The sequence below is a fragment of the Manis pentadactyla genome, chromosome 12 (assembly GCF_030020395.1).
Source record: "Manis pentadactyla isolate mManPen7 chromosome 12, mManPen7.hap1, whole genome shotgun sequence".
Taxonomy (NCBI): Eukaryota; Metazoa; Chordata; class Mammalia; order Pholidota; family Manidae; genus Manis; species Manis pentadactyla.
The window spans coordinates 34,396,014-34,419,548 of record NC_080030.1 but is presented as its reverse complement, the minus strand read 5'-3'; the positions used below and the strand labels follow the sequence as shown (position 1 = coordinate 34,419,548).

The 23,535-nt window shown below is 40.6% G+C and overlaps 1 protein-coding gene across 3 annotated transcripts in view; it reads right to left on the bottom strand.

Annotated features, from left to right (window-relative positions):
• Positions 1-23,535, bottom strand: part of PRKN (parkin RBR E3 ubiquitin protein ligase) — a 1,272,120-nt gene that overhangs the window by 592,805 nt on the left and 655,780 nt on the right. For all 3 annotated transcript variants that reach the window (XM_036886760.2, XM_036886759.2, XM_036886761.2), the window contains exon 5: positions 21,869-21,952. In XM_036886760.2, the coding sequence (XP_036742655.2) occupies positions 21,869-21,952 (84 nt within the window). The remainder of the gene's footprint in view (positions 1-21,868; positions 21,953-23,535) is intronic.

Below are 23,535 nucleotides of genomic sequence, written 5' to 3'. Positions count from 1 at the left end.
GCGTTGTAGAGTTCAAATTCAAACCTACCCTTGGAACTGCAGAGTCCTTGTTCATAACCAGTGTAAATCCTCTGTACTCCTATCCCCATTTCAATCAGTTGTGTTTCAAGGCTCTTAATATAATTTTTTATGTCAGTAAGTTGACTGCAGTTTTAGTCCCCACACTTCATGTGAATTCATTTCAAGATTCCCATGTTTTAGATAATATCATCTGTATATAACCTAACTACTGTAGTAATTATATGTTTCAATGTTTCTAATCACAAAACATCCTGAATGATGCTTTGCAAAATCCCCAGAAAGTAACCATTTTTAAGGTTCTCCTGGTTATTTTAACCTGCCAGAAAACTCTCCTCATTTCCATTCATTTTCAGTTACTTCCTGCTGGCATGACAAATGTTTGTACAGTCTTGTGTGTAACAGGGTCCTCAGGAGTAAGTAGGAGAAATAAAAACATCTTCTACTGTGTTGGTAATTCAAGAAAAGAAATATGGACAATTTCCATGAGAGTAAGTTCAGGTCACTTCGTTTGTACAGCCTTCCTGGCCTCAGGTGAAGTTAGCCACTCCCACTTCATCCCGTGTAACACTGTATGTTACTGCGCTTCTCCACTGTTTCTTACAAGTCTATCTTTCTCCCAAGAAAGTAACTACTTGAGAGGGAAATGTGTGCTGACTTCTGTTTTCCCACACCCTAGCAGGGCTCCTGATGCGGACTAGATGCTTGACACATCATCGTGGAAGCAGGAAAGGAGAGACCAGGGAGGGCAGGGGAGTGGGGAGAAAGGGGGGAGGGGACGGAGGATGATCAGTCACATTGACTTTCTGTGTGACTTCCATACATGTTGAATACTCTTATTTTCCTATAATTTCCATTACTGCTAGTGTAAAAGCAAACCACCATCACATCTGAAATGCACTCTGAATAACCCTTCTGACCCAGATTCTGAAGAACAGAAAGAAAAGCAGTCAGAAATGCTGGAATCTATCGTGGTGTTATCTGTCATCCCAGGAGAACTGTGCAAGGCTCTAACTGTGGTCTTTTAGAAGAGCCAGGTGTTATTAAAATGTGGTTCTTTATTGAAGTGTTTTGTCTAAAACATGACTCTAAAGTGCTTTGGTTTGTTTTAATTTAATAGGTAGAAGCTAGAATAATTGTCACTTAAAAATTGTAATTAGTCTTCTATCTCCTACAACGTGGACGCTTAGGTTCCCCTTGGAGAGTTTCCCACTGGTTTTCGTAAAGCGTCTAAATGGACGTTTTACTTAAAACAAAGTAAAGCTGGACTCCTTCTCTGAGATGGAGAGGGTTGGGGCAACGTGGAGGAAGACAGCTGCGGGCTGCCCCTTGGCCCATGTCTGGAGGAAGAAAGCCCTGGGCCCTGGAAGCTGTGCGCTTCTGGGGGGACCACTGGGAGACTTCTGGACATGGGAGCTTTCTGTAGGAAACACTCAGGAAATAAGAAGCTGGAGAAGCATCTCCCTTGGAGAGACTCTAGGTACACAAGCCCTGTTGCTCTAGGGCCGGAGTATAAAATGCGGCCATGAGCCCAGAGAGGGGGCTCTCCTATGCCTCACAGAGCCCCTCGTCCTGTGCCCAGGAGCATCCGCTTTGGGCTGTCAGGAGCTGTGCCCCTGAGAGGGGCTCTGCTCTCTTCACTGAGGGGCCACTAGCAAAGCCAAAAGGGCATGTCCTTTATAGGCTTCAGGGTGACAGTGGGTAACAGATGTTAGCCAGGGAACTGGTCAGGAAAAGAACATGGCAGAGGCGATGTGGAGACAAAAGAAAGCAGGGTGATCTGACAGCATACTCAGTTAGCTCTTTGGAGAGTTCTGGAAATAATTACTATGATGATGTTTATAATGGTTTTTAGACTGACTGGATAGAACTGTGGCACAGCCACTCAAAATGTCCCACAACCTTTCTGTTGCCTATTTTCCCACAAACCCCTGGAACTTGCCCAGAACAGCTGTCTGAAGCCTTTTACATTATCCTAAAACTAATAAGGTCTTTTTCTTGACAAATGATCTTGCCTCCTACATTATAAAATGCTCCTGGTTATCTGTACATCTCCATTCAAGAAATCGCTGCTGGGAATTTGCTGCCCTCTGCACATAAAACAGTCCCTATTACTGGAAACATCTCAGAAACGACCGTGAGTCATGCTTGCCTCCTGCTTTCATCGGCCAGTCTTACTGTCACTGTCACACTGATTCTCATCTTTGCACCTGTGCTTCAGCCCCTTTCTTCAGGGAATCAAGCCTTCCTTTTGCCACTCTATATGCAATGCCTGCATCCTTTATGGTCCAGCGCATGTCCTACATTTGCCATAACCCTCCCCTGTTCACACCAATATCCTACGAAACTCTAAGGTCAGGATCCCAGTGCGGCAGGTAGCATGCTGACCTCCCATCAGTCACAGACCCTGGGAGGGAAGCTTTCTGAGCCCTCTGGCAGGTGTGGGGACTATCTGCACACTTCTCTGTCACCTTCATATCAAGCAGTCCTACTCCATGCTATCCGGCTCTCTCTGAACATTCCAGAGAGATAATTTCATCACTGTTCCTTTGAAACAAGCTCAGTGTTAATATATGAACTCAGACAAGAAGTATCACAAAATAAAGAAAACCATGTTTGAAGACTCTTTATGATATGTTATGATAAAAAAAAAATGCCAGACACAGAAAAAAGCAAGTAAACAAAAAATTCTTTCCTGAATTTGATTGTGATATAACAGAAGCTTGACCCAATTTCTCTGAGCTTCCAGCTTTTCCCTAATCTGACCCTGCTATTTCCTCTTATTTATTCTTGGTTTAGAGAAATTCTTGCTTAGTCTGTCTCTTTCTTTCCAGACACTAGTTCCTGGATCCTCTATCCCATGTTATGATTATCTTCTTTCCACCGCTTTTCTCAATCCTTGGTAAGGCAAAGACTCAGAGGATATCAGGGTCTAGGATGATGAGTTTCCATTTCAGAAATCTGACCTCGCTTTATCCTCCTAAAACCTTTCTCCCTGTAAGACATTACTAATGTCTTCAGTTAAAAACTTGCTGGCACAGGAGAGCAGGGATTTGCAAGAGGAATTTTTTTTATTTCACATATTTATTGTTGAATGTATTAAATCCTAAAATATGCTAGACATGCTGCCAAGGAATGGACATCGGTAGAATATCATAATTAAGGATCTTTAATGCACAGCATATACTTTATTTTATATTTGTGTGCCTTAGTTATCTTATAACTGATAGGTTTTCTTCTTTTTTCTATATAAAAATACAGATGACTGATATTTATATCAGTTATAGGTGTTTTGAAGGTTATCTAGTCCCAACACTCCTTATGGGAGAAGAATTTAGTTATTTGGTCAATATTTCTTTAAGAAGCAAAGCAGGAAGGCAGATTTCTGAGTTCTGATCAACCTCATGGTTTCTTTTGTACTTAATGATGATTTTTTAATAGACTTGAGTTTTCTCTTAGAAATCCTTCCCTCCCAATAATTTATCAGAAAACGAGGGGCAGACTTGTGGAAAACTAGGGCAGTTATCATCAATTGGAATAATGCTGTTCATTCATTTAACTGTATAGAATAGTGTTTGTTTCCCTCCTATTTTTCTCTATCTTACCTCTGTATCTCTAGAATCTAGAATTATGTCTAAATGTTCAAGAAATATTTGGTGAACGCATGACTCAATATATTCAATATAAATAGAATCTTTCTTTTAACTATGATCTAACTCTACAAAATATGGAGTCAGACGGAGGCTGCCCTTCTGGTGTAACTGTTGCTAACTAGATTAAGTAACACAATATAGCAAAAATAAAGTTTGGGACTACATATCATAATGCTGGAGAATTATGAAAAATAAAGGAAAGCAACAAGTATATATCAGCTTTCCTCAGAATGTCATTACATCATATGGTAATAAAAACACTCAAAGTTTAGCATGCGCCTGGAACTACGTTAGTTGCTTCATGTGTGCACCACCTAATGTGCTCAAAAGAACCCCTGTAGCAGATACTGTTTTCATTCCCTGTATTAAAAGTGAAGAACTAGGATGTGTTCAAGGTCACACAGCAGTAGTGCTTAGGAAGTAATCTGGCCCCAGGTCTTTCTTGCTTCAATGCTTTTAAGGCTATATTCTGCTGCCTTAAATCCAGAAAAAGTAGATAAAAATAAAAACAAGCACAGTTCTGATAAATTATTCATTTCCTTCGTACTTGTATGCATTTTTGGAAAGTCCCATTTACTTGAGAAAATTACATGATGATACCTGAATGAGGGACAGAAGACATTAGGCATAGAAGAATAAGAAGTGATAAAGCACACTGCAGTGCTAATTTAATTAACACTAATGTCCCTAAAAGGAATGCTATAAATCAAATAAAAATAATAAATATTTTTTTAAAAACTAGTATAAGACAGCTGATTTAACACACTTCATTCAAATTTAAACCTATTGCATATCTGCAACTCAGAGGATAGTAGTCCTTCAGCTGGTTTCACCCAGTTCTCTGCTTTGTCAGTAAGGAAAAGTATAGCCCCATGTGGGATATTAACCTTTGATGGAATTATTATTTAGTGTCTTGGAACTGCTGATCAGTCAGGGATATGAGCCCATAGTTTGCATTAGGTATAAAAAATGATAAAGAATTAACAGCGGGGGAGTTACTTTTTCTAGACACAGTTTAGAAACCAAAAAAATGAGATGCACATTGCTATTACATAATCAATGTTTAAATTACATTCTGTTTTGAATTCTTTAGGATGATATGGTTAACTCATATATTAAAAATGAATTCATGAAATGTATTTTCCAAGTTTATTAAAAATTTGAGATCAAGAGGGAAAATTAATCTGTGTGAAGAGCAAAGAAAAATGTGACAACAATTTGGAGAACTTATGATACCAGATATTAAATATGTTATATGTTATATTATCTGTTACATGTTAATAAAAAAAGTGTGCATTTGGAGGCAGAATAAGATGAATGGAGCAGGACAGACTATAAAGATAAGATCTTAAAGCTAATATAACATAAAGAAGGGGTTTATGTCAAACCAGTGGGAAATGTGTTTTTTTGTAGAAAAAGTAATCTGTAGGTTTTGGGGGAAGAAATAAGTAAAATTGGATTCATATAAAACCTTTTTAACTGAAATAAAATCTAGATAGATCAAATATTTTAAAAATTGGAGCCATAAAATAACTAGGGAAGATTTTCAGTAAATATCTATAATGATCTCGAGTGTCAAGAATGCCCTGCTAAAAATGATTGCAAAGGCATAGTCCCATCAAGAAAAAAATCCTTTAAAGAATATATTAAAATGCACAACTTAAACAGTTCTAAAACACCACAGACTTTCAAATTATATTTACTGGCAAAAATATTTGCAACATACATGACATATAGAGGATTACTATGAGAAATGCCTATTAAGTGTAATTATAAGAAAAGAAAGTCATCATAAATCTGAGCACGAAATAATGAAAACATCCTCAAGCTTCCTGGTAATGGGAGAAAGGCAATTTAGCATGGGATGCTGTGTATCACCTGAGTAATTGGCAAAGATCAAAAAGAATGCAAGCACCTAGTGGGAAAGGATGTGAGGAGACTGTTCTCATAATGTTAGGGGGAGTGGTAACTGGTGTAGATTTTCCAGAGGACCTTTTGGAACTAAGCGTCACAACACTTTGAATGTCAGATACTTGGACCACAGCAACTGTTCTCTAACATGATATTCAAAAAAATGTGACCATACAAGTTTATAGAGATGCACATGAGGAAGAAACCAAAGTGCCACTTTTACAGTAGAATGTTGGCTGGCTCAGGTACTCATCAGAACAGGGCCCCTTACGTGGAGTACAATACTGTCAGTCATGAAATGATCATGCAGACCGTTATTTATTGACATGGAAAATGAGTGTGTTGCAGGAAGTAAAAGATACAAGATACATACAAAATGATATGTGATATACAATTTCATTAAAAATGTGTGAGTGTATTTATGTGAACATACATGTAAACACCTTAAAAACAGCCTAGAAGAGTATACATCCAGCATTAACAGTGATTTTCTTCAGGGAGTTTGATTAAACATGGGCTATACCTTTTTCTTTATGTGTAAGTATGTTGGCTAATTTTTTTCAGCCAACACCGTGTTCTTATAATCAGAAAAAGCAGCATGTATTATGAAAATACTAAATTCAATGAAAATGAGGTATCATAACTTTGAATTACACTTCTAGTGTGCCATTTAAAAATGTCTGGTATTATGATAATAACCATGCTGGCACATGGTTCTCAAAAAAAAAAGAAGAAAAAGAAATATGAATTAACAGCAATGTTTTCCCAAATCTTTGTGACTGTGTTATATTACTTCCTCCAGACCAACTAGTAGAGAACTTTATCTCTGTCACAATCATGTATTACATAAAATGCAAATTTGGTACATTTTAATTTAAGGAATGACAGATGTTACAGTTCACAACAGTTATTGTCAGAGCAACTTCATCCACTTGAATACTTTATGTTTCTGTAGAAACAGCAATCAGTTGCACAGGCCTTATGGCAAACTGGCCCCAGTCCTGGTGGAAAAGGCTGGAGAAAAGCTACCTTCAGGATCAAATCTAATAAAAGTCAACATACTATAAGAGCAACAACTATGGTGATAATAGCCACAATTTGCTGATCCCTTGCAATGACAGGCTCCTTATCACATGTAATCCTTCCAACAACCTTGTATAAAAGGCATTAATATCTCTGTTTCACAAATGAGGAAACTGACAGGGGTGCAAAGCTCTTGTCCAAGGCCACCAGAATTGATATCAGAACCAGAATTAAAATCCAGCTTCTCTGACTCTACTGCCTGAGCTCTTGTCCACTGTGTACTAAGTTTAGCCTTTTGTAAAGGTATGACTACTGAGAGAGTAAGCCATCAGATAATAGTTTGTTAACAATAAATATGTTGTTAATGGTGACTTGGGAATTACACAGATCTAAGAGAGCAAAGTATAACCTCAGGTGGGCATGACAGGACTACATCTGATAGATACACAACTGCATTTTAATTCCTCTGGTGTAACTAAGGGGTGCATTTGGTACCTAATGAATGGGGGAGTTGACTGGAAATTGCCTGTTAATGCTTATCCAATGCTATCCAAGGTAAAGATACACTTCAAATAATTCTAGCTCTGCATGAATGAACTCTCAAGTCCACATAATTCTGCTCTGGTACATCATCATCAAATCATTGTCTGATTTCTAATTTGAGCTCTTTTTCATAAAACTATGATAGAGGCACACAGACATACATACCCACATATCTGGATATCAGAATGTGTACAGAGCCTTTTGGATAATTACATGACCATGCAGAACACTGTGGAGGTGTTCCAGTTACCTAGTGCTGCACAACAAACCACCTCAAGTGTTTTTCTTTTTTAATTTATGTTACTCATAAAGCCTCTATTTAAGCAGGGTTTGGAGGAGACTGACAGCTTGACAATAGCTGGGAAGGTTCAAAAGCTGGGAACCAGCCTGTCTGACAGCTCACTTGTCTACACAAATGGCAGCTATTAATAAGAAGGGTGACCTGCTGTGCATGGAACCCCAGGGTTCCTTAGTGTCCACTCTCCATTTCTATGTGGCCTCTCCTTCTGGTCTCCCTGTACAGCAGCTTTGGGAACCCAGGCATTTTCCAGTCGGCTGAGGGCGCCTAGCATGCATATGTCAAAGAGGGAAAGCCACATGCATGCTGCTTTGCCTTTGAGACCTGGACTTAAGTAACACAGCATCACTTCTATCGCTTCCTGTTCTTTATAAACAGGCCTGAAGGCTGGCCCAGCTGCAAGGGCCAGGGGAAAATTAGAACCCCGCATCTGATGAGCGGAATATCAAAGATCCTGCAAAGAACTTGCTGATGCATTTTGAGACAACCACGTAAGGATGTGTAACATGTTAATTCTAGTCATGGCCCTGAGAGTGGGGTCTGTCAAAGAGAATGAACAGTAGTGAGGAAGATAAGCCAAAAATAAATAAATAAATAAATAATTAAAGAGAGAGAGAGAGAGAGAGAGACAGAGAGAGAAGGCGAGGAGAAAGGAAAGGAGCAGAAGGGAGGAAAGGAGGAAGAACAGACATATCTGAAAGGGTAGATACGAATGTTGTGCAATTAGAGATGTTGTCCCAAGAATATAAATTAACAAGTTAACATCATGGCCATAAATAAAGGCCTTTGTGTGTTGGCTAGCTCATGAGTTGGTCTTTTCAGTATTTGAGTTGCTAGGATTTAATTTTTGAGCCTGCAAACGTTTTTGGCCACTTGTACCATCTGGAAGCCTTTCTCTTTGAAGTGTCTTTGGCTACAAAGCAACATTTGATGGAGAGAGCAACAAATTTCCATTTATTCATCTAAACTTAGCTATTTCCCTTTTACCTCCTCGCTTTTCTAAATAAGAGATTGGCAATCACCATTATGAAGGGTTTTGGTTGCTATTGTTTAGTTTTGTTCCTTTGGAGGGCCACCTCTGATATCTGTGACAGGACTCTTAGGAGGTACCCAGGTGTGATAGTTGGAAAGAAAATGTGGAAAATTCAGACTAAATCATGGGTCTCAAGATGATGGCATCCATGACTTCTGAAGAACCACACTTCTAATAGTGCACAAAAAACAGCGTTAGTGGATTATAAACCCTAATTTGTAGGAACCATGACTTTGTAGTATCCTAACTAACCCTCTGGTCTGGGTAATCTATTACTTGCTCGCTTGGGATCTGAGAGTCTCAGAGTTCAGCTAGTCCCATAACCAGGACAGCTGGACCTTACTCTGTAGAGGCCACTTCTTTGTCACAGTTTGGCTGCCCTGCTTATTCTCTAAGAGTAAACATAAGCCATCCCTAGAAGCTCCTCTAGCTCAGCTCCAATAAAACATCCTTTTGTATTTCTACTGTTGTAGTTTTATAAGAATACAGCCAGATGCCATAACACTGATCCACAATGAACTTAACCACACATTCTTCTCCATTTACATTTGCTTTTATCCATATGAGATACACATCAAACCAATGAAGTGTGTAACTGAATCACAGTCCTTAGCAGTGAGCACATTTAAAACATTTCATTGTTCAATCAAGAAAATGTCCACATTTAAATGCATGCCTTCAAAAATACTTACCACTACCCACTATTAAATACCAAGTAAGAATGGATTCTCTAAAGGGTCTTCATGTATTAGACCTTGTACGATGTGACAGAAGTTTTAATTGCTTAACATAAAGTCACTTAATGGCGTTTATAATTCTTTTGAACTTCAGTGTAAGTTTTACTGAAGTGGTAGAAGCAAATGGAGAAATGGTTCTTTGCTTGATTGAAATAGTTCATTTTTATAAGGCAGACACATTAATAAATGAGATAACTCTAAGGGAAAAAATGACAGTTCTAGGATCCAGAAGAATATAGGCATTACTGAATAAGGCATGACAATCTACAGCTACTGACAGTTATGAGATCCCAATACAACATCTTTCATTTTTGAAACCCAGGAAGCTTTACTCACTCCTGGATCCCCACAAATACTCAGTGAAATTTCAAGAGTTATGCACAATCTTTGTTTCACAACTGGCGAACTTGAAATGAGCAGAATTTAATTAACATGCACATAGAAACCGAAGGAGTTACGGATACGCTTCCTAACTTGCAATCCAGCACTCCTCAAACTGTTCAGCATATAGTTATACTCGACTTGATTATCCTTAAGAAGGGATGGATTCTCAGTCTCCAAATTTACTGCACATAGTTATGCATTTCTTCTGCCTCTAATATTCTCAAAAGTTAATGGCCAAAGGAGAAGGTCCCAGTTTTCCAGGAAGGTTGACAAAAAGGGAGGGAAACCTTCCTACTGGTCATCCACTTCTGGCAATTACAGATAATAGACAGTTGCCGATAAAGATAGAATTTCCATCAACCACTAAACAGACTCCCACTGAGTAACAGACTGAAGAAATGTGAACAGATAAGACTGAAGACAACCATATGGCTGCTCTTAATGGCCCAATAAATACAAGAAAAGTGTGGTGCTTCTAATTCTTCCTAAACTAAAATCATTCGTATACTGTGCTTCGAGTTTTAAGGAAGGGAAATGCCAGTTCTCTTTTACTTTTATCCACACACTGCCAGGGATTCAAGGATGGTAAGAAATAAATTGTTTAAAAATAATTACTTGACTGTGTTCCCTTCAAGATTTTCTTTTTTCTTTCTTTGTTCCTTATCCCATGCCTCATGCCATACAGATTGACTGTTATCTCAGCTCTCAAAATACCTAAACTTCAACGTGGTGAGATTATTTGTACTACTCTCCAGAATCCTGTGCATAACAACCCGCAAACAAAGCAATAACAAACATAAAAAAAGGAACCAAGGCACGGCCTCTTGTCTCTCAGGCACCACTAACTCCCCGTGCTTTCCTGGGGGGCTCCTCCCGCCACAGGTTCCTCCCAAGAGGGCCCTTCCCATGGCACCTTATCCTCCACTGCCCACCAGTTAACCTGGGCTCACCCTGACTCTTAGCTCAGGCTTCCGGCCCCAGCCTGATTCCAGGCAGGGACATGGTCCATGTCCTGGGAACATCCTGGGATTTTGTTTTTCATCTGCCCTCCTGACAAGCCAGAGGCCCTCCAGGCTGGGAGAAGAAGAGGATGTTGGTTTTGCACACACAGGACAGCCAAGCACATTGCCTGGTAGGGAGCAGACAGTTCACAACAATCATGGAATGAATGGCCCTACATTTTCTGTTCCTTTATTCATTATCTCCTCTACTCACAAGACACTCCCAACCCTGCCAACATTACCCCTGTGTTAATGGCACCACCCTACATTCAAGAAGGAAGGCCCAGCCTTCCACTAAGCCCTCTTTGGTCTCCTCTGTGGTTCCCTGAACTTTCATACACATTTTTAGGCTAACCTTACGGCCCTCATGATATACTGCTCAGTCCCATTTTTTCTGCCTTACACACAAAGTCCTTTTAAGTCCTTCAGGACCAGCTTTGTCAACATTTAATTCACAGTAAAAATCATCATTTGCCTAAAAGTCTGACCCCACCCTGAAATTCTTCCCAAACCATGAGAGCAGCTAATGGAATACTCATTTTTTATCCCTTGTCTGCCCTTGAAGACATGATCAGTAAGGTTCTACTTCCTCTGCTGAATCCGAGCTGCAGTCAGTCCTGCAGAGTCTTACTTCCCCAAGCTAGACTCCCAGCTCTAGGAGGTCAGTCTTTATTTTGTGCACAGTGACTATCACAACAAATAGTATACCTGCTGTGGAAATAAGTGTATTTCTTTCAATGGAAAGACACACATTTTTAAAACTGTATTTTGCTTTCCAATCTCTAAACATAAGTTCTCTCTTCATCTCACAAAAACACTCATGTATGATGATTAGCACTGAGTTTATTTTCCAGAACTCTGAGTCTTAAGGGGAATAATAATCACCTACTTCAGGAAACTCAGATCTGGAGATCCCAAACTCTCTGTTTTCCAAGAAACATTAGTGGAAGTAAATGCCTCACCATATGTGGGTCAATAGCGAATGGAATTCTCAGTTTTGATTTTATTCTCCACAGGTTTGTATTTTCCATTCTCAATTTCAAGTTCGGTAAATTGGCTTTAAGTATTTTTGCAGCATACATCTTAAAAACCAAACTTTATCCTGGCCCTTGGTAACGTTCTGAGTGCTAGTGCGGCCTGAGAGAGATGACAGTTTCCCTATGACCTCCGCCAAGGCACCTGCCTGCAGGGCGGGAGGGCTGTTTCCCGGCGAGGAGACACACCTCGCTCTCCTACCCCATTACTTGCACATCGTCCTTCTGTTCTCACTCTGTTAGCTTCCCCGTATCTGCACAGAGGCTATCAGAGTGACCTCCAGCCCTAATCCCTGCTATTTCCATTTAGGTGTAATCTACCATCCCAACTGAAACAATCAATGATATTTACAGTGGTATTTAACTTTTCCTTGCTCCAGTTCTCAGAATTTCATTTAGCAATCTATTTGAAATCATCTTCTAACATCTGTTACTCCCTTTCCTAATAAATTGATATACTTCTCCCCAGCCTAGTGGTCTAGAAGGTCTACCTTTTCCTGATTAATTGTGATAAACTCCTTTGTTGTTTCTTCGTTGTCTGGGGCCCTTGTCTAAAGCTGAAACACGACCTTCAGTACAGCCCCTCACTGACAAATCTGGCTTTGGAATTGTTCTACAGACAGGTGAACAAATTAAGAAGCGATATTTGAAGGCTTTGGAAGTAATAAGCAAGTTTAAAATTGTTCAAATCTAAGGAGCACTGTAGTAATATGCAAATTTGCCTTTTATTATGCACAAAATGAGATGAATTACAGCACAGAGAATCATAGTTTATCAAATGAAAAAAATTCACTATTCACACAGAATAGGAATTTCCTGGAACTGAGGAGGCAAGAACTATTTAAATATTATGGAAACTGCATGTGATTGAAAAAAATGGCATCCTGAACTAAATAAACCAAGGTCATGTCTGTGGGACTGTGGTATAGATACTGGATAGCTCATGGGTATAGGCATTCTGCTACACATATACTGATTTCTGGTGCCTGCTTTCCTTCTTGGAAAAATAGTTTTTTCATGGAACAGTGTACAAGGTCTTTAAAAATTCCATGTAGAAGACTATTGATTTAATTCTCCACTAAGTTGTCAAAGAGCCCAGGTAAGAAAGGGGCTGTATCAAAGAAAAAGAGTTCAATGGAATTGAGTCTAGGTTTCAGAGTCTCCCATTAGCCATAGCTTCTTAAAAATGACCTCAATTTCTTTGGTGCTCTTAAAAGTGGACTTTTTCTTCTCATAGTAGACTGATTTATTTTTACATATAAACAAAATCTTAAAATTTTTGTTTAAATTTGCACAATTTTCACTGATTCTGTAATAAAAATACTATTGTTTAACTCAATTTAAAAAAAGATACTTTTTGTTAACAAGTACTCAAAACTTGGTTTAGAACACAGTCGCAGGGGGGCCATCAGGTGAGAAATTGGGGATCAACAGAGGTGAGGCTTAGAACCTCACCCCCCCTGTTCTGAGAGAAATCTTCTGCATACGTGGATGTTTTATTGCCCGTGTCTAGCTTGGATTAACACATAGTCTACAGGCACACACCTGATCATCTACATTTGCTCTCTTACAACATAAACTATGTTTTCTACCTTTATCCTGTATCTACCTACCACTTCAGCATTTTATTAAAAATAATAATAATAAAGAGAGAAATGTGGTCTCCACATATAAATCAAGTATAAAAATCAAATGAATATTTGTATTTGAATTGACTGTTTATAGTTCATAATGCATGAGCAAAACTGAAAGCCTCTGTGATGACTGCCCTTGTAAGGTTCACCATGTAACTTATTCACTATGTAAGAATTTGTACTCCATGTAAGAACTTGTTTGTTATGCTTCAGAAGATTGGAGACTGATGAAAATTAGGTTTGGGGTGGATTAATGATTGTGCATTGAGCATTGACCCCCCTATACAGAATTTTATTGTTGTTAACAACCATTTGATCAATAAATATGAGAGAGGCCCTCACAAAAAAAATATATATGTATATATATACACACTTCCAATTGTAAAATAAATAAGTAACCGGATGTAATGTATAGCATAAGGAATATAGTCAAAATATTGTAACAACTTGGTATGGTGATAGCTGTTACCTAGAATTGTCATGTATATAAATGTTGAATCACTGTGTTGTACACCTGAAACTAATGTAATACTGTGTGTCAACTACCCTTCAATAAAAAATAATAATTAAAAAAAAAAAACTTGGTTTAGAAATGAGCTGTCCTTGAGTCTGAATACTTGAGAGATTTTTGAAAAATGCTCCAAGAAGTTTCTAGTTTGTAACCCAAACTGCATGTCAGACAAAGAATAACATTTTGTCAAGCTTAGTTACCATTCAGTCATAATCTGAGTTTGACGTGAAGCTTTCACAACTCGATTTTATTCAGAATTAAGAAAATACAACTGTAGGGAATAGCATAAAGGCAGGGAGACCATTTCTCTTTGCACTGAAATCAGGGAGGAATGAGAAGGGAATGCAAGTGTCCTTTCCTCTCTTCTTTCTGTTCCTTTTATTCTCTACCTTCCACATTTAAGCACCCCGCTGTCATCTGGGACTGATGGGGCCCCTGGGACCCAGAAGGGCTGGACTGTTTAAACAGGTATTTGCAGATGTCTGTGCCCACACTGGTTACTGCCCTGTGCATTGGAGCTCAGCAACACAAGCATATGGAGTCCACAGCAACTTTTACATCTTATAAATAAGGACTGCCATTTGTGACTGTCTCAAGGATAACTGGTCAACCTGAGACCTTTATGCTACTCATTATAGTTCAGTGTATAGTTTTTAGTATCTAATTTCATTTGAAATAAATCCTTGAGCTATTTTAAGAGGTCTTTCTCAACTGTTTCTGGTAAGAAGAAACTCTGTGTTAAAGAGTTTAACTCTTATCAAAATCAAATAATCTAAAAACTGAAATATTACATTATTTTACATGGGATTTTAGGTAAATGTTACTTCCCCAAAATACAAAATATAATGTGTGTCATAGGCTGTTATGTAGTAAGACCAACACACCTTAAGAAAAATAATGACCTTGGTCATTTATTACTTTGAAGACTGCTGTGGACTGAATGTGTGCCTTGGCAAATTCATATGTGAAACTGAATCCCCACTGTGATAGTATCAGGGGGTGGGACCTCTAGAAGGTGGGTAGGTCGTGAAGGTGGCACTCTAATGAACGGAACCTTATTAAAGAGACCCAGAAATCTCCCTCCTCCCTTCCACCATGTAATGGCATCTATGACACAGAAAATGGGCCCTTGATCTTGGACTTCCAACTTCCAGAACTGTGAGAAATACATGTTGGCTGTTCATAAGCCACCCAGTTAATGGTATTTTTGTTATAGGAGTCTGAATAGACCAAGACAAAGACATGATTGAAGTCTTTCTTTTTCATCCAAGGGACTATCCTCTTATCCTAAACCCAGCTGTCCAACTGTCAGGTATGAGGGAGAACACAACCTTCTCACAGTTGACTAAGAAACTCTTTACTACCACAAAAAGCCCCTCTAAGTCAGAGGGTCTTCACATGGGAGTGTTTGAATGAACAGGGATACCCATTTTTAAAAAGTATGATTGGGATTTAGGAATAATGCCTAGAGCGCAGGACTTCTGGGTCTGCCTTAGCCTGTGCACATGTGCAAGTGAGAAGTACACATGGCCCAGGGCACATACAGATGCAGGTGCCTTCACTGCTTTAGGTATCACAGGTAAATAAATACAAAATGAAGACTTCCACAGAAAATTTAGAGTCTCATGTCCTATCCAAAGTTGAATTAATTTCATTAATGGAGAAAATCCCAATTGATTTTTGTCTCTCTTTTAATCTCAAGCATGTACATGTTTTGAGCTGACTAGAATTCTTTTTATAAAATTGTAGGGTGCCTTTCAGAACTAATGCTATGCTCCTTCCTAAGATAATAGATTAGTGTAAAACTGAATTAGGTTCAGATTTCTCTGTCTAAAGCGTAGTTAGGGTCAAGTTTGTATTTGTACTCTTGAAAACCAAGGTGAAGTTTTACTGCTATTTAAAATAATCTAGTCAGATTATCTTTAAGTTCATAAATATTAATTAGGAATATATAATAGTCTCTGCTCTTTTAAATTTTAAATATATGGATATTTTATTCAAGTGATAGATATTAAACTTTTTATCAGAATATAATATATAATGTTCAAAATAATGTCAAAAATTCAAAATACCCTGCAAATTTAAGTACAACAAACTACTTAAATATGCCTGTCTTCTCACCTCCTTAAGAAACAAAAACTACACAATACTTAAGAAAATACAGGAGTCATGGATTATAGTTAGCTGCATTGTAAAAATGGAATCCAGAAAAATGGTTTTAAGATAAGAAGAAAGAATGAATTAAGTTTCGCACATTGAGCGTTCTGTCAGCCACTTGCATAGTTATTCAAAGTGAATACCTTCAGTCCCTTTATTTAACCAACATGTATTTAGTGTTTGCTAGATGTGGAAGAAAACATAGTTGAATATGACAAATTCTTTTTCTACGTTTTTTAAACAATATGTTGAAAGGATTTTATCCTATCTTCTTTTATAAAATACACATTTATGGTCCTAAATACTCCCTTTAAGTAGTAATCTTTTTATGGTTATGTTAGTGATGTTTCAATTGCTTTAATGGCCTAACACAGGTCAACTGCTGAAATGTTCCATATATGCTTAAACAAAAGGAGGGGCCTCTAGTTGGGTGTGGTGCTCACGATGCCATCCCGTGCGCTGTATGTTCGCCTCTGCTGCATCCACACGGACGCAATCCCCTAATGCTCCAGATGGTTATCCTAGGCAATTCAAATACATCTTTAATTTAAACGGGTTAATGTCAAAAGTGACAAGGTGGACCAGATCACCAGGCCAGGCCCTGCTTCCCGTGGGTGACATGGGGCAGCTTCCAAAGAGGAGCCCGGCTGGGAAGAGGCCGAGCTTGGTCTGGGACCAGTGGCCTTTGGCATGGTGTGTGCCCCTCCTGGGAGGGGAGGGGATCATCTCTGAGGCCTCCAGGGGGTCTACCAGGTTGTGCCCTGGACAACTTTGCACTCTCACTCTCACTGGGACTTGAGGCCTTCAACCAATGTGGCCCCTCAACAAGAGTACAGTGAGGAGGCCTGGGTGCTGGACATGAGACCCAGCTGTGAACCTATCGATTCAAGGTGCTCAGAAAGACCTGCCAGGAGAAGCAGCACTTTTTTAGCACCAGGCAGCTCACAGGAGGAGCACCCCATTTGTGTCAGGAGCGTGAGTTGTCCTCAGAAACTGAACACCAGAGAAAAGTCTTTCCTGTGTGACCAGTAAGGCAGCCTTCATTCGAAATCCCTTCGTTGTCTGGCATGAAAAGTTCCAAGCAAAGGAAGGTGTTTTCAGTGCAGCAAATGTGAGAAAGCTGCAGCCAAAGCCCCCGCCTCCTTCACACGGTCGGAGCTGCAGACAGGACTTCAAGGCGTGGCCGCTGTGGGGAAGCCTTCTTCCGCAGTTCCTGTGTCATCCGTCACCAGAAAGGCCATGTACTGATAGGGATTTGTGAGTGCCACCAAAGTGGGATGCTTCCTGCTAAAGATACACCCTTGAGAGTTTATATCCCAGGAAGGCCTTGGACTGCAGGGAGGTGGGGATTCCCTCAGGGCCTCTGTGTCCTTGCTCAGGAGAAACACATTCACACCTGACAGGAGCCCCTGGAGAGTAGCCTTTGGAAGAAAGCTTTCCATCATGATTCACTGCTGTGTACAAGAACACCCTCAGTGGTGGGGAAGCCCATGATCCCATCCAGGTGCGCACCTATGGGGCCACGATGCACTTTCTGGCCTTGCCGGGATGGAGTAGTCCGATCCCTGCGGCCTATAGCAGAAGCCACTCCTCCCCTCCATCCCAGCTGTGCTGAGATGTACAGCAGCCCCTCCATGTCCTAAAAGGTGGCCTCCTGTGTCTCCCTTCCCTGCGACTGGGTTAGGGACAGAACTGACCCAGTGTGGCCAAGAGGACCTGCAGAGTACCTACTGGCAGCTTCTGGACAAGGTTCTCTTGCTTCATGGATGTGTGTTCGTTTTTGTCTATGTGGCAGCTGCAATGGCTCCAACCAGGCCATGAATGACCTTATCCTGGACTGAGGACCCAGGCATGCCCTGAGCTGAGTGATAACAAAAGCTTCATTGTAAACCACGTTTCATCTTGGGCGACCTGTGGGGTTTACTGGAAATAGGAACGGATGGCTGCCAGCTGCAGGGGGTGGTACTCAGTGCTGGCAGTGCGTGCCCGTGGGTAGCAGGGTGGCCTTCTCCTGTTGTGGGCCCAAGTGCACTGCCGCCCTAAGGGTTTCTGGGACACACCGAAGGAACACACCTTGCCATCTGGAATTCAAAGTCAGTTCTGAGTCCAGACCTCACCCCGGGTTGGGAGGAGTTGTCTGCAGTCCTGGAGTGGCCTGGGAGGGCCGGCAGGGGGTCAGGGGAGTCTGGATTTTCCCACAGTGGGAAGGGAAGCTGTCTCCTGGGATCTGCTGGGTGTCCACTGAGACCCCCACAGCCAGCTGAACAGCATATGTAGGTGGGAAGACTGGCTGTGACATAAGAGCAGCTTCCAGGCCAACCTGAGCTGCCTGTGTGTATGGCCTTTCTGGGTGAGCTCGAAATTTGAATACTTATGTGAAATCTCCTAATTTTATAAAATGTGGGCATCATTATTTTTACAACTTTACTGGGGTGTCATTGCTGTCAAATAAACTGCACATCTGTATTTTAGTTGAACATGAAGCCAACTGAGCCATTTCTCACCCCAAAGACTCCCAAGGCCCTTTTCATCCCATCCCACGCCCTGTCTGCCCCCACCCCATCTCTAGGCAAGTGCCGATCTATGTCCCGTCCTGCAAATCGTTCGCATTTCTAGACTTTCACAGAACTGGAATCATGAAGTTCCCCCTTGTTTCACTGGTTTGGCTTCTTCCGCTGGAACACTTGTTTGCAGACCCACCCTGGGGTTGTGTGGAGCCGCACTGCTTCATGTTTTTATTCCCGAGTAGTAAACCACTGCATGGCTACAGCAGCAGTTGTTCCCCATCCCCCTACTGTGGGACATGTGCATTATTTCCAGTTTGGGCTGGACACAAAGCTGCTATGAACATTCACATACCAACAGCAAGTTTAATTTTAGAAGATATCTCTACTTTTTGGTCAAAAACGCAAATATCTTTGAATGCCTTAATTTTATGCCTCATGTTTACTCGCAGTATTGCCCAGTAACTTTATAAACATTTCCATAAATCAAATATTACCATATTGATTGTGCTATTTGGTTTAGCCTTATCTACATTTTCCCAACCATTCCTTCTCAAATTTTAAGCCTTCCTTCTGGGATCATTTGCTTTCTTTCTGAGATGTATAATTTAAAAATATCGGAAAGGTTTAGATGGAAGTAAATTCCCTGAGTTTCTGTTTGCCTGAAGATATCTTTTTTGTTGTTGTTGTTATCCATTTTTAAAAAAGATTTTTCTTAAATACAGCTTTACCTTAACATTTATTGTCTTTCCACACTGTGAGATTATGATTCCTGTCATGTGTCTTCCAATGCTGACCTTGATTGGAATAACAATATCAGTTGTTATTCCTACACAGGCCAGCAGTCTTCTGCACTCTAGCTGCTTTAGAACCTCTCTCTGACTTTTGTGTTCCACAGTTTCTGTGTGATCTATTCAGATGTGCTTTTCATTTTATTTCATTTCATTTTATTTGCTACACCTTAAAATTCACTGGGGTTCTTGAGTCTTAAAATTTGTCGGAAGTTCTGCTTTGTTACATATTTAAATATTTTCTTTCATCTGTTCTATCATTTTCTTCTAGAAACCCAATATTTGAAATTTCTAATTTTATGCTCAATGTTTTCTAACTTCTCTTTTATATTTCAAATCTATTATTATATTTTTTGGTGCATTTTGAGTAATTTTAATAAGGCAAATGTTAGATCTTGGTTACAATTTATATTCGCCTATATTATCTCTGTTTAGCCCATTTGGTAAATTTTGTGTCTATTACAATTTTTAATTCTGGAACTTCTCATATTTGTGTGTGTATCTATCTTTTAATATGACTGGATATTTCTGGTAGTCTTTTATTTTTTAATCATTTGTTATATACACTTCCATTTATTAAACACATTAAGCACATTGATATCCTGTCCCTGATAACTTCAATTTCCGTATTCTCTGCAGATTTGAATTCTACTCACTCTCATTCATGATGGCGTGTTTCTACTTGCGATTTTCCTGATTGTGTAATATGGCCTGTGGGGATGATCTGGGGACTTACTTGAGAGCACTGGTCTCTTGGAAAGAATTGGGTTAGTTTCAGCCCAGTTCTGGGCACTATTAACTCATGGCCATATTAAATGACATTCTAGATTCAGGGCTTTCTGTGCCACACAGAAAGAGTTATTTTTAGCCCAAAACTCAGGGGCAGATAGGTTTATGCTTTCAAATTTTGAGGAGCAATATTCTCTGCTGTACCTGCAGTATGACAGGCAATGATGGCTGGCACCTTCCTCTCCAGCTGGTCTCCCTGGGGTGTCTTGTTTTTCAGGTGCTTTCTGTAGCTTAACTTAGCTGCAGTCTTGGGCACTTCTGCCCAATCTGAGGCTCTAGCCGCCAGCAGTTAGCTCTCACAGTTTTGCTCCAGAGTCTAGCTTCATCATCCTGTTTGGCATACACCTTGTCCTTATCATGTTGTCAGCACAGCCATTCTCCTAGTAACACATGTGTGCAATTTAATTATATGATGTGTACTGCAAGGGTTTTTAAGGGTATCAGTTCACTGTGCTGTCAGAAATAGAGCTGCAATATAACTTTACTGAATTCTATATGTTGATATCTAAGGTGAGTTGAATACTCAGCAAGGGAAAGGCATGATTTTCAACCCTAGTGAATCGGTTTCGCCCTCTGACTGCTCTGAAACTAACACCTTAAAGATGCTAGATTGTCTATTCTGCTGTGACTGGATCCTGCCAATTAATATCAAGGTCCAAGAGAGGCAACCAGACTGTCAACGACTGAAGTAGATTTTCAAAGGACCTCACATTACTATAGAGATGATATGGAAGCCACAATGTTACACACACCAAAGGGTATATGTATGGGTGGGTGCAGACATAATCATCATACATAATCATATTACATATGCTGTATGATATTACATTACATTTGCACACATGCATATATATATAATTATACTTAAGAATCCTGCTCTGTAAAATACATATACCTTTAATTTTATCCCAGTAGCAAACTCATGAGAGGCCTCAATATCTGTGAGCGACATACAAATCATTATTTTTCTTCAGGATTTGCATTAATAAACAGCTGTTCATGGTCCCTGGCCCCAGTCTCATGGGGAATGACTGTTACTGCCGCTCCTGGCTCCCTCTGTACCCTGCAACCACCCCGCAGACTGGAGAGAGAAGGCCCATCCAATGGTCCGAGCGGAGACATTGCTCCTGCTGCTCCTGACAGACCTTGTTCCCTGGAGGAGATAGGAACTGCCAGCTGCTGTGACAGTTTGTGAACTAACGTGGACATTTGTGTGGGCATCGTACCAGTGTTTACAGCACAGGAAATATATCTACAGCCAGATTATGAGGAACCCGGGGATTTTCTGAGGTAAAATGTGCAACAATATACAAATTACAAACAGAACCATAATATACAAATTATTTTAAGAGCTTCAGTACTTCCAATGCTCTATATGAAACGTGGCATCCATTCCAGGCCTCCGAACAGTCCACTGTGCCAGAGAACTGCTAAAGAAGGGCATGAAGAGATAAAGCCACAAAGCAAATTTGAAGGATGTGGAATATAAATATAAAATAGCACAGTATTGGGAAAAAGATTAATATTACAGCTTTGTTATTTTCTTTTGCCCCCCTCTGAACTGGTTCTTCTTTGTATTCCACGAATGTCACTTCGTAAGTAGTTTAAATTTGCATGCTTTGACACGGTCATTCAAAGTGGCTAAGTCCCTAAGCAAGTGACACTAGGAGGCAGTGGAACAGGTAGCATTTTTGGTGAACATTATAAACACTTTTGAATCTTTTAAGATTTTTGATGAATATTACCAGATGGAAGAAAAGTCAGTGAGCATCTTTGTCTCTATTCTAATTTTCTAGGACTCACTGCAGATGCCCTGATGGAGAGAACGGGTGTGACCAGGTACTTACTGCTCTTGTCCCGGGGCAGTTTGGGGATTGGCATTCACCGCTCATCCGGTTTGGGGTTAAGACATCTTCCCAGCAAGAAGGACCCTTTAAGAAAAATACAACATATGCTTGGTACACAAACTGTAATACAAATGTACTCCCTGATACATTTTCTAAAATTGATTCATATTATAAAATGATAATGAAAGTAATGCATAGTCTAATGATTTTCAAAGTGGGATCCATAGACCCTGGGGGGACCTTAAGACCCTTTTGGGGAATCTGGTAAATCAAATCTATTTTCATAACTAGACCAAGATGGCAGTTTTTGTATTGTTCTACCTACAGCACATTTACCTCTACTAGTCTCCTCACTAGTCACATTTAGTTGTTAGAAAATTTAAATAAATATTTTTCTTAAGTTCTTTGCAATTGAAGCTGACAGCTTTTAAATGGAAACACACTCAAAGACACATGCAAATACACCCAAAAGGACCCTCTGCAGGTAGGGATGGGACTTGTGGAGGCACACCTGGCAGAGCCCTCCTGTCCCAGGTGGCAGGCTGACAGGTACACCAATCTCTTCGGTCCTGAGACACCATGAGCTTCACATGTTAAAACCAGGACCCTGCAAACCACTATCCCAAGGAGGACAGAAGATGGAGAGCTGGCTGAGAAGCGATTTCCCTACTCTTCTAGAAACCTGCAATAGGCTGCAGCAGGGGTGGGGGCCTCTGCCCTGCAGGACCATGAGGAGTCTGAGGGCTCAAGAAAAGGCAGATGGCAGAGTGGGACCTGGAGCAGCAAACAGGAAGGAAGTGAAAATTCATCAACAGAAGATCCTAAAACCATCTAGAGAGAATGGGCAGATCCCTTACTTAGAAACCAAAACCAAAATAGCATTTTGTAAAGATTGGAGGGAAAGCTTTTCAACTTAAAATTCTCTAACTCAACTAACTTTTAACCTTAAGTAACTTAACCTTAAGAAGGACGATGGTAAGATAGGACAGGGGCAGGCCTGGGAGGCCTCAGAGCCCAGGAGAATGTCAGAGGGCCTGAGGGAAAGCAGGGTGGCCCAGCTTTGGCCTCCCCCATGGGGCGTGACTGGGAGAGAGTCACATGGAGCTGGGGCATCTCCATGGCTGCGCCAGGCTGGGGAGGAGAGGGGGCAGTGCAGGCTGCAGTATGACGGAGCTCCAGCAGATGTGTCGGAGGGCCCGCGCCCAGCCAGGGGCCAGGAAGGCTGGGGCCAAGGGCTGGTGTTCCTGGCCATTTACTTCCAAAGGCATTGGGGTGGGGCCAGAGGTTTAAGTGAACGGTGGAAACAGTCAGCACCAGTCAGCACCAGGCCAGCCCCTCAGGGTCCGCCCGGCCACCAGGCTGAGGAAACTAGTGAATATGTGGGAGGCATCAAGGATCCCAGTCACTCCTGGGTCTCCATCAGGCCTCTCCCCCCTTCACACACACACACACACACACACACACACACACACACACACACACATACACATACACACACACACCACACCACACCACACACCCCACACCACAATACTCATGCAGGTACCACACTCACACCCACATCACACACATACACATGCACATACACAATTTCAGAGAAAAATGGAGAAGCAGAGGAAATCCGGGCAATTGAGCATCTGCTGTAAAGAGGCTTAGCTAAACTTTTA